Raw genomic sequence first — 15268 nt, 5'->3', positions numbered from 1 at the left:
TTTTTTTTTTTTTTTTTGTACTGGAGATTGAACCCGGGGGTGTTCTCTATCTTTAGTCCTTTTTATATTATTTAAATTTTTTTTGTAGTTGTAGATGGACACAATGCTTTTATTTTATTTGTTTATTTTTATATGGTACTGAGGATTGAACCCAGTGCCTCACGAATGCCAAGCAGGTTCTCTGCCACTGAGCTATAGCCCCAGCCCAGTCCTTTTTAGTTTTTAAGTTGATATTGAGTCTTGCTAAATTAGAAGTCTCACTAAGGCTGGCCTCAATCTTGCTATCTTCCTGCCTCAGCCCCACTTCCCAATCTGAGTCACTGGAATTATAGGTGCATATCACTGTGCCCACTGTGCCCACTGTTTATAATTTATTAGATTTTAAAATACTCAAATGGAGAAACTGTATTTTGGGAGCTAATACAAGTCTATATACATAGTAGGCACTTATTAATGTTTCGGAGTGATGAAGAGATAATTAATGGTAGAGTGATAACAGTAGACCTTCATGTGTGGTCACTTGTGCCATTATTATACTTATTATAACATACATATACATAACCTCCAGGCATAGGAGTAGCCATGATCAGAACATGGCAAATAACTTCTTTGTCTAGTTTTGTCATGGGGAAGGCTATAAAATCTTAAAATTATAAAGGAACTCTTAAAAAGTATCTTTTAAGCAGATGGGTTAATATTTTTACAGGTGAGATTAGTCTTAAGGTTACTTTTCTATGCCTGAGTAGTCTGATATGTAAAAAATGTTGGGTTTTTGTTGCTGGGAATTGAATTCAAGGCCTCACACATGCTAGGCAGACAGTACTTTTAATAGTGAGCACTCTATTATTGAGCTATATATCCAGCCCTTGATATATAAAATTAATCAAATTCTTTATATTTTCTTGGTAAGAATCTGAAATCTTTGGAATAGGTTTTAATAGGTAGTTATTGCTCATTGTGACATAATTTTGTGGTTGTCTTTTAATTTTTGTGTTGATACTCTGTTGAGGTTTCTTGGTTGCAAGGAACTAGCTCAAGTAAAAAAGTGGATGATTATTGAAAATATATAAAGGTATCTAATAGAATCTAACAGCTTTAACTGTGGCTATACCTTATTAGATTTTTTTAGATAACTAAAAGCCCCTCCCTCTACCTCTTAGTATCCTGGAAGCTCCATCGTGTCTTCTAAGTCTGCTGAACTCTGGGTGCTGTCTTTATTTATTTGGAGGTTCTTTTTCTGGCTTTGACCTACCATGGCCCAGACTTAAAATAAATTTTTAGCTCCAGATCCTACCACAGGTTGGCCATGTGATGTTTTTGCAGCATGGACCAAGGATTATCTGAGGTTGTTTAAAAATGTGGACCCCATTACCAGACATACTTAATCAGAATCTCTTTTGATGGTGGTCATTATCTGTATTTAAAGTTAGATCCCAGATGACTCTTTTTTGGGGGGTGCTGGGGATTGAACCCAGGGCCTTAGTGCATACAAGGTAAGCACTCTACCAATGAGCTAATATCCCCAGCCCTCCAGATGACTTTTATTTAAACTATACTTTGAGAACCAATTGAGTCAATGGTTTACTGACAATGGTTAGTTGTCTTTGAGTTAAATAACCACTCAGTTCAATCATTGGGTATTATTAGTAATGACATAAGGTAATACAGATAGTACTTTTAATAGTGAGCACTCTAAAGTCAGAGAGCCATGTTTGAACCCTGACTGACTCCATCAAAGTAAGTAGGACAAGTTTTTTAACTTTGTGTCTCTCTTTTTTAAAAATAATATTGGTATTTATCTTATAGAGTTGTGGCGAGGATAAAATGATAAAAGAAATGTGATTGCAACAGTAACCTTGCAGGATTAGGACTCAAAAGATAGTACTGCTGGTTCTACTATAACTGCTTCAACTACTATTACTACTGCTACTACTACAACATCAGCAAATATGGCTATCTAAGCACTTCTAATTCCACGAGTAACTAGTGTTTTCAGGACTGGCAGACTGAGTATGCAGGTAACCTACTAGTTTTTGATTGAGCTCAGGTAACCAAATGATTGAACTTGGTTGGGTTAGATTGACTCAAACTCACAATTAATGCCTTAACCAGGACAAAAATTTTGAATTTAAATTAATAATTTCTTATTTAAGATCCAAATAAGCCACTATTTTCAACCAAAGTTAATAATAATCATTAGCAATTTGTCATCTCATTACCATTTTCATTAGCAACAAAGTCATCTCAATGTAAACAGTCTGTTTTAACAGAATGGCTGTTCTTTTCTCTGTAGGGGGAAAGGAGATTCCCCGGAGGCTCGAGCATTGGCCAAACAGGTGGCCACGGCCCTTCAGAACCTGCAGACCAAAACCAACAGGGCTGTGGCAAACAGCAGACCTGCCAAAGCAGCTGTCCACCTTGAGGGCAAAATCGAGCAAGCACAGCGATGGATTGATAATCCTACAGTGGATGACCGGGGTGTCGGTAAGGGCCTTAGCACAAATAAGCAGGTTGTTGATAGGGGTCTTGTAACATTTGTAATAAGGTGCTGAAAGGGTTCTTCAGTCATTGGTGAGTCAGGCATTTTTCAGTGTGATTCCATTTCCAAATATAGCCAATATAATCCCTATGATTTAGCAAAGAAGCATTAAAGAAAGAATGATTTTGATATATGCAAATAGAAGAATACTCATGGCAGCAAGGAATGGTGGTGCCCACCTGTAATCCCAGCAGTTTGGGAGGCTGAGGTAGGAGGATTACAAATTCAAGGCCAGCCTCAGTAACTTAGTGAGACCCTGTCTCAAAACCCAAACAAAACAAAACAAAAAAGTGCTCAGTGGTAGAGTGTTACATAGTGTAACATATAAGAGGCCCCGAATCCCCAATATAACCCCCCTTCTTTCCCCCAAAATGGACACATGCATTTGTGCACATGTGCACATGCACACACATGTGCACACACACACACAGGAGAGATATTCATATCAAAAGTGAAACTTTGAATTAATATCAGTTCTATGTATACTTCTATTTTATAGTATTTCTGTGTTCACAGTCCTTGCCAAGTATCCAGATAAATATAATTTTTGAAAATAGTGAAAGGCATTTAACATTATTTTAGTTTGAAGTCTCTTTTGTCACACAATCAACCTGAAAAATTTTTAACTTAAAATTTTGACTTTGGGGATATTTTAAGAATGGTTTTGTAAAAATTTATTTTGTGATAGCAAGTCTGCTAAAGCTGAAAGATCTATTTACTCCATTTGACATATTTGTTGGATCAACAGATACATTTTTAAATTGGTGATATCTAGTGTCAATAAGGGGCTAAGGAATTGGGCAGGCACATATCTTACAGATATAGGCATAAATTAGTACAGACTTTTTAGGTTTGGTATTATGTCAAAAACTTTTAAAAAGTTCATATTTATTGACTCAGCAATTCAATTTGTAGGAATTTTTCCTAAGAAGTAATTTTTTTTCTAAGGAGTTAAAACAAGAATATTTGTTAATAGTTTGAATGTTTAATACTAAGTATGTCAATATGATAAAATGCTACATAGATTTTTAGATTATGTTTGTTACTGTTTGAAGTGCTGGGATTCAGACCCAGGGCCTTGCACATGCTAGGCAAGGGCTCTACCAGTGAACTACATCTGCTACTACTAGATCATGTTTTTAAAAGATATTTAGTTAAGTGGGAAAATACTTGGGTTAAAGAAAAGAATCAGGGAATAAAAGTTGGGCTTGGGGTGTAGCTCAGTGATAAAGCCCTTACGTAGCATGTATAAGGCCCCAAGTTGGATCTTGAAGACCACAAAAAGAAAGAAAGAAAAAAAGAAGAATAAAAGTTAACATATAGGGGCTGGTGATGTGGTTTAGTGGCATACAGCCTGTACTTAGCATGTATGAAGGCCTGGCTTCAATCCTCTGCAAACCCCCGCCTTTGGAAAAAAGCATAATTTGTCTGTTCTTACTTATGCTTTTTTGTATTTCCAAAATGTTTTCTTTTGTCTGGAAACGAACACTCTACAAAATATTATTTAAAAAACAAACAACTGGAATGCCATTGTGGTTACCTTTTCTAGGTCTATGTGAGTTTTAGTGTTTTCTTCTTGGTCCAGGTCAGGCTGCCATCCGGGGGCTTGTGGCTGAAGGACATCGTCTGGCTAATGTCATGATGGGGCCTTATCGTCAAGATCTTCTTGCCAAGTGTGACCGTGTGGACCAGTTGACAGCTCAGCTGGCTGACCTGGCTGCCAGAGGGGAAGGGGAAAGTCCTCAGGCCAGAGCACTTGCATCACAGCTCCAAGACTCCTTAAAGGTAGAATTTAGGAGCACATGTCATTAGACGTTTTATACTTATCATTACTAAAAAATGATGGATGGGAGAGAAAATAATTAAAAATACATAATTTCTGGAGTTTAGGAAAACAAAGAGTATGACCAAAGATATAAGGAAATCTAGAGCTAATTATTAGGAAAAAGCTCACCAGTGTGTGATAATGACTTAAGTTGTTTTCCAAATTTCACTCAATGAACTCTTTTATGAATTTTGCTCTGTTCATGTTTCACTTGTACTTTTATTTATTTAACATTTTTCTTAAAATGGACTTCTTTTTAAAACTTAAATTTAAAAAAAAAACTTGTAATAATTCTGAAATCTTATGCTTGATGAGCTGGTTGTATTTTTTTTCCTACTATTTTAAAAAGAAATACATAATTATTAAAATAATTTGTCTACATAACACCTAAAATCATCTCCAGTATCACCAGTCAGTATTTGTCACCTACCTTGAAAAATGGGGTGATGGGGATTTCTTTGTATAAATTGAGAAAACTTAACTTGGACTAAGTGAAATAACTATGAAAAAGAGCATGTGACTTCTAAGAATGCTCTTTTTTAGACTCATGTTAAGAAATCTATACATATATACTTTGTTTTTGAGATTTCTTAATTTCCCATTCTTGATTTAGTACTTCCTAAGATAATAAATTGCTTAGAAATTTAACATTGCATCCACCAGATAGTTACCATGGTCATCATCAGGCCTCTCCAGCTGTGGGAACAGTGAGGAATTCTGTCTTCGAGAACTCAAGACCTTTTTGGGCTCAACCCCATGATTTTCAGTGTCATTTCATAAAGACCACCAAGAAAAGAAGCAAAAGTGCTGGGTGCAGTGGCACCTGCCTGTAACCCCAGCTATAGGAGACTGAGGCAGAGAACGGCAAGTTTGGGACTAGCCTCAGCAATTTAGTGAGACCCTGTCTCAAAATTAAAAAGAACTGGGCTAGGGTTGTGGTTCAGTTGTAGAGCGCTTGCCTGGTGTGTGTGAGGCACTGGGTTTCATCCTCAGCACCACATTAAATAACTAAGTAAATAAATAAATAAATAAATAAATAAATAAGGAAGGGTGTTATGTCCATCTACAACTAAATACATAAAAAAAAAATTAAAAAGAACTGAGGATGGAGCTCAGTTAAAGCACCCGTTAATTTTAATCCTCAGTAAGTCCTCCTCTCCCACCTATAAAAGAAGTAAAATTCCTTGGGGGTCCTATCTATTTCACTAAACATTAATCTCTTAGAGGATAGGATTCATAATTTTGACCTGTGCTAGCTCAGTGTTTTGTACACAGATATTAATAAATATTTATTGAATTAAACTCAGAGAATGAATATTTTAGTGAAATAAGGACATTAACGTATATGCTTTGGGGATGTTGCTGGAAATTTTCATTTTTAAACAATAAAAAATAAAATAAATTTTTATTTTTAAGGATCTGAAAGCCAGGATGCAGGAGGCTATGACTCAGGAGGTGTCAGATGTTTTCAGTGATACCACAACTCCCATCAAGCTATTGGCAGTGGCGGCTACTGCCCCTCCTGATGCACCCAATAGGGAAGAGGTAGGTATCTAAGAGCTTCCACTTCTTCTGTTGGGCAGCTCTTTGTAAAGGTAAAATGTTGTTACAGGGTACACAAGCAGCACTGGCTGGGAAGTTGTAGGTGGAAGAGTAGAAGGGGGATCTTTTAATCCACCAAGTATATTAGTTATGAAGGTTTTTAATTGCAAACAGTAGAAGACTTGACCATCAGAGAGTTTAGTGACATCACAAGAAACATGGAAGTAGGTAGCTCTGGCCTTGCTTGATTCAGAAGCTAAAAATCATGAAAACTGGCATCTCTTATGGTTTTCTTGGTCTTTTCCTTAGGGTATGTGATGACTTTTACTGCCCCAGGTGTCATGTTCAAGGCAGGAAGATATAAGGAATTGGGGTACTCCAGTTTCAACTGTTTTTTTTTTTTTTTTAAGAAAGAAAGAGAGAGAGAGGGAGAGAGAGAGAAAGAGAGAGAATTTTAATATTTATTTATTTTTTTTAGTTTTCAGTGGACACAACATCTTTGTTTGTATGTGGTGCTGAGGATCGAACCCGGGCCGCACGCATGCCAGGCGAGCGTGCTACCGCTTGAGCCACATCCCCAGCCCCATCCAGTTTCAACTGTTTATTAGGACATTTTGTTCTCAACACAGAAATCAGGACAGGCATTTTAAATCATTTGATGTCATTATTCTACTCTAAACCTTCCAGTAGTTTTTCCCTGTCCCAAAGTGAAATCAGAGTCCTTACAGTGAACAGTAAGGCCAGTGATGTGCTGGTAAACCAACTCTCCAGTAAAACGAAAACCAAAAAAATCTGACTTGTAATGTTTGTAGAATTCATGATGTAAATACTCCCAGCATGGCTGTTTTAACATGAAGTTATTGAAAGCAAAGTTGGGAAGAGACAGGCATATTTTACATATTTGGTAAAAATGGCTTCATCACACCACTGGATCTGGTTCCTTGTCTACTTTTCTGACTTCATGTTGGTATTATTATTCTCCCCCTGCATATTCCTCTCTATGAGAATAGAGCTTCTTTTGTATATGTTCTAATCTTGAGGCCTTTGCACTTGTTTTCTCCACAGATTTTATTATTCACTTACTTTCTTCAGTTTTCTATTGAAATATCATTTTTGGATTACTACCTAAAATGGCAACTCCAATCCCAGGGATTTCTTTATCTCCTTATCTTACTTTTCTCTATAGCATTTATCAACATTTGATATAGTTTATTTTTATTGTCTGTGTCACTCAAATTAGCATGAAAGCTCCACGTGGGCAGAGACTTCATTTTGTCATTGCTTTATTGCCAGTTCCTAGTGTAATACCTGACACACAGTTAATGCTGAATGAAAGAAAGTAAAGGCTTTCCCAGAAATCCTCCAGGAGACCTTCGCTTATGTCTCCTTGTTTAGAACTCTGTTGCATGGTTACCTCAACTGCAAAAGAATCTGGAAAAGCAAGTATTTGGTTTTTCAGCCTTTATAGTACTGGCAGCAAAGAACAGATTTTTGGGTCAGGCAAGCTAATCCAAAGGTGAAGGTTTGTGTTATTCTTATTTGCTACTGACCCCTATTTTCTTTCTCTGGCCTCAATTACTAGGCAGTTCAATTCATGGTCTCCTCAGGCTAGGATGATTTGCTACTCTTTTGTTCCAGCCTTCTTTGATTTTTGGACTAGTAGATCCAACTATTTGCTCATCCTTTCCAGCTAGATGCTTCATTAGTTCCTCAGCATATGTTGACCTTCTGTTATCCCTTGGTAATTTGCATGTCACCATGGACTTTCCTTCTCCCCATCTTCTCATATCAATAAATAACTCAGGCATCTTAAGTTGATCTCACAAATATTTCTTAAATCCTTTCTATTTTCCATTGGTGTTGTCACAGCTCTGATTCTGATGCTTATTCCTCACTTCCTGCATGCCTGCATAACTCTGACTGGTCTTCTTTGAATCTGTCACTAGACCACCAATTAAAAACAAAAACCAGCTTGTCCTGCTGTTCTCCTGGTTAAATGCATCAGTGAGACTTATCTTCAACACAGGATAAAAATGGAACTCTCTGATCTGGCTTTTAATATCCTTTCTATGTCAATTTCCTACAAACCCTTGATTCTCAGTTTATGCCCCAGAAATACATAGTTGCTTGTAGTTTCTTGAATATTCTGCCCTTCCTATGTCTTTGTTTTGTCTACCCCTTCTTTTTTTCTACCTTTTTCCTCTTTATTATGCTTTACTTCCTGGAGAGTTAATTACCTTTTCCTTTGCTCCCATAATATCAGTGTTTAGCTCTATTTTTGCACATAGAATACCATATTGCAAGTATCTATTGGCTCTTTTTCCCCCACTAGGCTGTGATCTCCTTAAGATGCAGATATTGTTTTATTTACTTTGGTATCTTCAGCACTGATGGTCAGTAAACTTTGGTTGAGTGCCAAGAAAATTATACTAAGCAGTCAGTTAAATCAGAGGGAGCATGATATATGGTTTGGGAGGAGATGCCAAAAGACCAGTTATTTATTTCAATAAAATGGCTCAGGCCGGCTAGGAAAAACTTCTCCTTTAAAAAGTAAATATAGCAACTTCTCTAATGAAGATGGTAAGAGATGACATAAAACTACTGCTGAAAATCTAGTCAAATGCAAAATCTTGGCCACAATATACCTTCTCAGAAGTTTAGCCTTAGCCACTAGCATCATGTATACACAAACAAGGGTTGAGCCAGTTGCAGTGGCTCATGCCTGTATTCCCAGCTGCAGTTCAGTGATAGAGCACTTGCCTAGCATAGGATGTGCAAGGCTTTGGGTTCAATACCCAGTACCACCACCACCAAAAAATAAAACACTAAAAAAAAAAAAAAATAATAATAATAATAATAAAAAAAGAAAGAAAGAAAAAGAAACAAGGACTGAGACCAGGAAAAGGGGAGTAAGAGATCAGAGATTTCAGGCAGAAGTTTTGAGCATGAAATGGCAGGAATTTAGAAAACTAATTCTAACCAAGAGACCAGGATAGGAAAGAGACTCAAGAGGATAGACATAGGCTGGGTATGGTGGTATAGGCCTGTAGTCCCAGCAAAACAGGAAGCTAAGGCAGGAGAACTGCAAGTTCAAGGCCAACCTGGTCAAGTTCAAGATCAATTTAGCAAGACTGTCTCAAAAATTTAACAAAAACAACAACAACCCTCCCGCCCCCCGCAAAAAACCCCACGTAAATCCCAGAACATTGGCAATGAGATCAGAACTTGTTTGAGCCAAGAAACCTTTAGAGATTATCTGCCTTGAGTCTGAGCTGGGTGGGAAGACCCTCAGGAGGAGGTAAATAAAGAGGATGTATTCTGTAGGGAGTTCCTGACATCCTTTGTGCGTAATGTAAGCCTGACCCAGTGCTATTTGGTATGCCTTGCTTTTTCAAGTGTCACTTCTAAAAATGTTATCCAAATAAATGACGGAAGAACTTGTCATTTCAAGTAGGTTAAATAGCCCTATTTGTGGTATATAACCTTGCATGGTATTCACATTGAAGGAAAAGTTAACTTTTTATAATTTGAGAACTGAATAACAAATAAGTAGATAATTTTGCATTTGGGATTAATAAAAGTCAGCTATCCTTACCCTGTGTCAGGTCCAGAGTATGAGCACCAGGTATCATTTTTTCTATGAAGGTCAAGGGAAGAGTTTTTACAACATTAATGGTAATGGGATATATGAGGGATACTTTTTTTTGGAAGCTAGAACTCAGTTTAGGACTTTAGTCCTAAGCTTGTGATGCTTTCAACTACCTATAGTAGCTGAGTAAGGTTTGTATGTCTTCTTCAGATTAGAGGATAAACTTTTTGGAAACTGGCCTTAGTCTTTATCTTTAGGGATGTGCGTGTGTGCATGTGTGTTTGTGTGCGTAAGTGTGTATACAGGATGCTTGTGGCTAAGGCTAAACCTCTGAGGAGGTATATTGTGGTCAAGATTTTGCATTTGACTATAGTTTCAGCAGTAGTTTGATGTCATCTCTTAACATCTTCATTAGAGAAGGTGCTGCATTTGCTTTAAAGAAGGAGTTTTTCTTAGGTGTCCTGAGCCATTTTATTGAAATAAATCTTCTTTTTATTTTAATTAGTTATACATGACAGCAGAACTTGGAGCACAACTTTTCATGAAATAAATATTCTTAATGTCTTTGTATTTTCCTCAAGGTATTTGATGAGAGGGCAGCAAACTTTGAAAACCATTCAGGAAGGCTTGGAGCTACAGCAGAGAAGGCGGCTGCTGTTGGTACCGCTAATAAATCAACAGTGGAAGGCATTCAGGCATCAGTGAAGACTGCTCGAGAACTCACACCCCAGGTTGAGTTTTGCTTGCTCTTTATTTCAATACTCATTATACAGTGTTCAGTAAAGAAAGTTAATTACAGAACACTTTCTATACAATTGTGAATACCAACTGTATGATCACATTAAAAAATATTCATAGTGTGAAACTTAGTGATTTCTAGAATTAGTATTTTATGAGACTTTTAACTTTATACATTTGTGTATTGTTTGAATTTTTAAATAATGGCCATATATTAGTTTTGAAAGTAAAAATAAAGCTGGGTGTGGTGAAACATACCTGTAATTCCAGCAACTGGGGAGGCAAATTTGAGGCCAGCCTTAGCAACTTAGTGAGACCCTAGGCAACTTAGTGAGACCTTGTCTCAAAATAAAAAGTAAAAAGGTCTGGGGAAGTAAAAAGCTCAGTGGTAAATCCTCTTGGCTTAAAGCCCAGTGCTTCCCTGCCTACTCCCCCAAAATAGAAGTAGAAAAAACTAGTAAAGCAGCTCTTCTAATGAACATACATATATAGTTAGGAAAATTCTTAGATGATCTTGAGAGGTTAGATTGCTTATATTTTAGAGTTTATATCTTTTCCCTGACATCTCTTTGAGGAAATTAAAAAAGAAAAGAAAAAAAAGCCCAGTTGTTTCCATAGTGTGTTTTCTTTTTTTTAACTTAATTGTATAACTAAGGTGTACAGTGAATTATATAATCAAAGTATAGCTAGTACATTTGGGAGCAAAGAAAATTGAGAAAAAAAGAAAATAAATTGCACAGGAATTAAAGTCGTAACAGGTAATAGATTTTCTTTAAAAATCAGTTCAATGTGATTTAGCTTGATGTTTGTGCAATTTCTATTAAGATTATAGAAAATTTATTTTTTTTCATTCATGTATTCAGCAGATATTTATTAAGGGCTTGAAATACACAGGGAACCATATTAGGCTTTATAAATCTATAATACTGACTTTCATAGGAACTTGTGGGAAGAGAGCATATCTTATTAATTATCAGCTTTTGCCTATGTCACATGTTAGCAAATTAAATTCATACATTCTGTCTGCTTCTCTCCATATTTGTGCTGCTGGAGATCAAATCCAGAGCTTTGCATGTGCTAGGCAAGTATTCTACCACTGAACTACATGCCCACCACAAATTAGACCTTCCTGAAAGGTTACATTCATCCAATTAAAAAAATCATAAAATACATATGTGTCTAACTTTCTTGAAAAACTCCATAAAAATGGAACATAAAACAAACTTTGAGTATAGAACAGATTTCTAAAAAAGAGAAAAAGCTTTAAGTTACTAGCTTTAGGGACTGGGGTTGTGGCTCAGTGGTATAGCGTTTGCCTTGCACGTGTGAGGCACTGGGTTCAATCCTCAGCACCACATAAAAATAAATAAAATAAAGGTATTGTGTAAAAGTTACTAACTTTGGAAAAAATGAGTACCGAACTTGAATCCTCTAAGACCTTGAAGCTTGGTTTTCTCACCTTAGAAAAAAGAAACTAACAAATCTAATGGATTGCTCGTAGGAGTAAACATATGCATGTATAGCCTATATTTTACCAGATACTTATAAATGTTATTTCCTTCTATCCCCAAAACTGTCACTGACTAGTCAGGACCTCTTGAGCAACCCACTTAAATTTTCTTTTATTTTCTAAACAATTTTTTTCTTAATACTTATTTTTTAGTAGTAACCAGACACAATATCTTTATTTTATTTATTTTTATGTGGTGCTGAGGATCAAACCCAGGCCCTCGAACGTGCTAGGTGAGCGCTCTACCTCTGAGCCACAGCCTCAGCCCCAACCCACTTAAATTTTCTGAGTGTTGGTTTTTGCATCTGCAAAGTGAGATATTGCACAGGTTGTTGTTGTCAGGATTAACTAAGAAATGGATGTGAAAGCACTTTGTAATTTTCTTATCTCCTTAAAATCAGACTCTAGGAGCTGTGGCTGTGGCCTGTAGTAGAGTGCTTACCTGGCATGCATAAGGTCCTGGGTTTCATTATACACACACACACACACACACACACACACACACACACACACACACACGGCCATTGACATTTTCCCCCCTCTCTGCAAAGAGTCTACTCTGGGGAGCCAAACCTAGTGTGTTCACCCTAAAGAGACCTGTCAGTTTTTGGCTTTATGGTGCCATCTCTTGGTGAAGAGGAGAAGGCTTCATTGCAGATTTGTAATTTGAGTATGAGGGTACTCTGCTGGTGTTGAAAAGTTGTTTTGTCATTGTCAGGTCATCTCAGCTGCTCGCATCTTACTGAGGAACCCTGGAAATCAAGCCGCTTATGAACATTTTGAAACCATGAAGAACCAGTGGATTGATAATGTTGAAAAAATGACAGGTAGAGTTTTTGTAAAGTTCTTGTCTGATCCATGAGGAATGAGTTCTGAGAGCCCCAACTGGGACTGGTTCTGTTACTCAGCTATAATTGGATAAAGGGACAGTCATGTGCTCAACAGTGTTCTTGGCCCTGATTAAGGCTGCTGAGCAGTGGCGGCTTCTCATTCAAGCCTTGCAACTTTGTCAGAAGAGAGACTGTTTGAGTCTCTTTTATTTCAGTGCCACCCTCCCAGTGTGATGTTTATTGTTACAGCTCCTATCTTCTCTTTGAATAGTGTCTTTGCCCAGTCTGAGGCAGAGTTCAGTTTCAGAGGCTAGGAGGCGGTGTTCGTGGATACAGTGGGTGTCCCTGTCATTTTCAGTGGGTTCACATTTCAAGGAACCACAATAGCTACTATTTAATAGAACTTGTCTCAGAGTTTCCTCCAACTTATCAACTACGTAGTTTAAAAAAAGAACAGAAGAAACCAACCACCAACAAACCTGTGTCTGTACGACTGAAGTAGCAAGTAGCACTTCTGAATCTTCTTCATTCTCTGTGGAGGGAGAGATAGGAGAGAAGGGAAGAAATGAAGAGTGTAGGCTCTTTGTTGTCCCTGCAGAACCCGCTGACAGGGGTCTATAGCAGCCAGAGATGAAAGTGGAGCTCTCGCAATGTCTGAAGAGAGGTAACAGAAACAAGAAACAGGCTTTTAGGGTTATTGGAATCCTCTGCGTGGCTCATCTTGGGCACTGCATGCTACCAACAACAAACAGATGGCTTGGGAGTGAGACGGGAAGAGAGAAAATGTTATTAACAGATAACGTGGTGATGTGGTGAAGGTTTCAGACATGATCTTGGTTTCCTCCTGATGTCTTTGCATTTCTGGTTGTCTGTGGTGGATACAAGACGAGCGACCACGGTTGGTATAAATATTGCAAATCCATATAGCCTACCTGACTGTGTCTTCACTTTTTTCTTCCGTGGTGTTTACCTGGAAGCTTACGATTGTGTAGGGATAACTTTTAGCTGAAAGAGAGAGTATTGTAGTTTATCATGAGAAACAAATAGAAATGAATATTTTGGAGTCTCTTATTCTTCTAAAACAGAAATTAAATTCCATTTTTGGTCTCCTGACAGGGCTGGTGGACGAAGCCATTGATACCAAATCTCTGTTGGATGCTTCTGAAGAAGCAATTAAAAAAGATCTGGACAAGTGTAAGGTAGCCATGGCCAACATTCAGCCTCAGATGCTGGTTGCTGGGGCAACAAGCATTGCTCGTCGGGCCAACCGAATCCTGCTGGTGGCGAAGAGGGAGGTGGAGAACTCTGAGGATCCCAAGTTCCGTGAGGCTGTGAAAGCTGCCTCTGATGAACTGAGCAAAACAATCTCCCCTATGGTGATGGATGCAAAGGCTGTGGCTGGAAACATTTCTGACCCTGGTAAGCAACACAGCATGGTGGTGAGATAAGGTGCACCTCACAACTGCCACATACAAAGTCTACACACACTTAGTCTGAGAATACTAGGCTAATCATTTTCTGTCCACACCTCTGCAGTATTGGCAGGTGTGTAGATATACTGGTTCAGCTTCACTATGCTTTCTTAATGTTGTCTGGCTAAACAGTTCTTAACCCTGTTCAATCATTATTTTGAAAATGTCTCAAAAGATGACTAATCAATTTGCCATATACATAATATATAAGCTTATGTTTATAAGTTTATATAATACTGTTGTAACTTCTTGTGTATTTTTTTCTATAAAGCATTTTATTTTTCTGTCAAATATGGAGGGCTAAAGTTAACCTCTCGTCTCTTAGGCCCTAAAGAATCTGGTTTTTTTTCAGCTGAATTTTGATCATATTTTCAGTATCACTGAAGGAGAGTGTAATTGGAGCCACTCCTTTGGTTGGAATCATCTGAATTCCTTCCTGTTTTGAACACCCAATATTTCTATTCTCATTTGTGAGTAGAATCCAGTGAGAGAGTGGAAAGGAAGCGCTGGTTTATCCACCCCTGACTCAGGCAGAATCTTTCTGATGTTCTTAACCCATCATCATAAAGGACATAGTTGGTTCACTAATTGGAGTTTCTCATATTTTGAAGATTCCTGAATTCCAGCTCAGCATAAATGGCTAACATGCTGAATGCCAAATAGAGCAAAGGAGTAGGGAGAAAGGTGGGAAGTACTCTGGGGAATGTATGCCCAATCTGAAACTGACATGTCCCACATTCTGCATTGAGCAGATAACTCTTGACTGTGTCATCATCAGAGAGGTGATGGGTACCATCTGAGGCCAGAGTGTTCATGCCCAAGAATCTCTTGATTACTTGTTTGTTGTCCAGTGAGCAGGCATGCTCAACACTATAGGAACAGCTGGTTTGTGAGACTTCCTACTCTTTTCAGGCCTCAGGGTATCTGACTTACCCTACCTCCCTTCCCCTTTAGCCACTGCCTATGATGCTTACTGGCAGCTTCACATTCAGCTTTTGTTGATAGAAACCAGTTCTTCTGCTGGACAGACAGTGCTTTGGGGCATTGACCTACCCAGCTGAAAATGAGAGTATCTTGTGTTTAGGCCTGCAGAAGAGCTTCCTGGACTCTGGATATCGGATCCTGGGAGCTGTGGCCAAGGTCAGAGAAGCCTTCCAACCTCAGGAACCTGACTTCCCACCTCCTCCACCTGACCTTGAACAGCTCCGAGTAAGTAAATTCAG

At 38.0% G+C, this 15268-nt stretch overlaps 1 protein-coding gene across 4 annotated transcripts in view; it reads left to right on the top strand.

The window, feature by feature from the left end:
* The window catches only part of Vcl (vinculin), a 115957-nt gene that overhangs the window by 84231 nt on the left and 16458 nt on the right, over positions 1-15268 (top strand). For all 4 annotated transcript variants that reach the window (XM_048801832.1, XM_015504613.2, XM_048801833.1 and 1 more), the window contains exons 11-17: positions 2294-2484; positions 4125-4324; positions 5781-5909; positions 10077-10226; positions 12462-12570; positions 13690-13992; positions 15130-15254. In XM_048801832.1, the coding sequence (XP_048657789.1) occupies positions 2294-2484; positions 4125-4324; positions 5781-5909; positions 10077-10226; positions 12462-12570; positions 13690-13992; positions 15130-15254 (1207 nt within the window). The remainder of the gene's footprint in view (positions 1-2293; positions 2485-4124; positions 4325-5780; positions 5910-10076; positions 10227-12461; positions 12571-13689; positions 13993-15129; positions 15255-15268) is intronic.

Source organism: Marmota marmota, unplaced genomic scaffold (genome assembly GCF_001458135.2).
Source record: "Marmota marmota marmota unplaced genomic scaffold, marMar, whole genome shotgun sequence".
Classification (NCBI taxonomy): domain Eukaryota; kingdom Metazoa; phylum Chordata; class Mammalia; order Rodentia; family Sciuridae; genus Marmota; species Marmota marmota.
The sequence above is the reverse complement of the archived record's forward strand: the minus strand, read 5'-3'. Positions and strand labels throughout refer to the sequence as shown.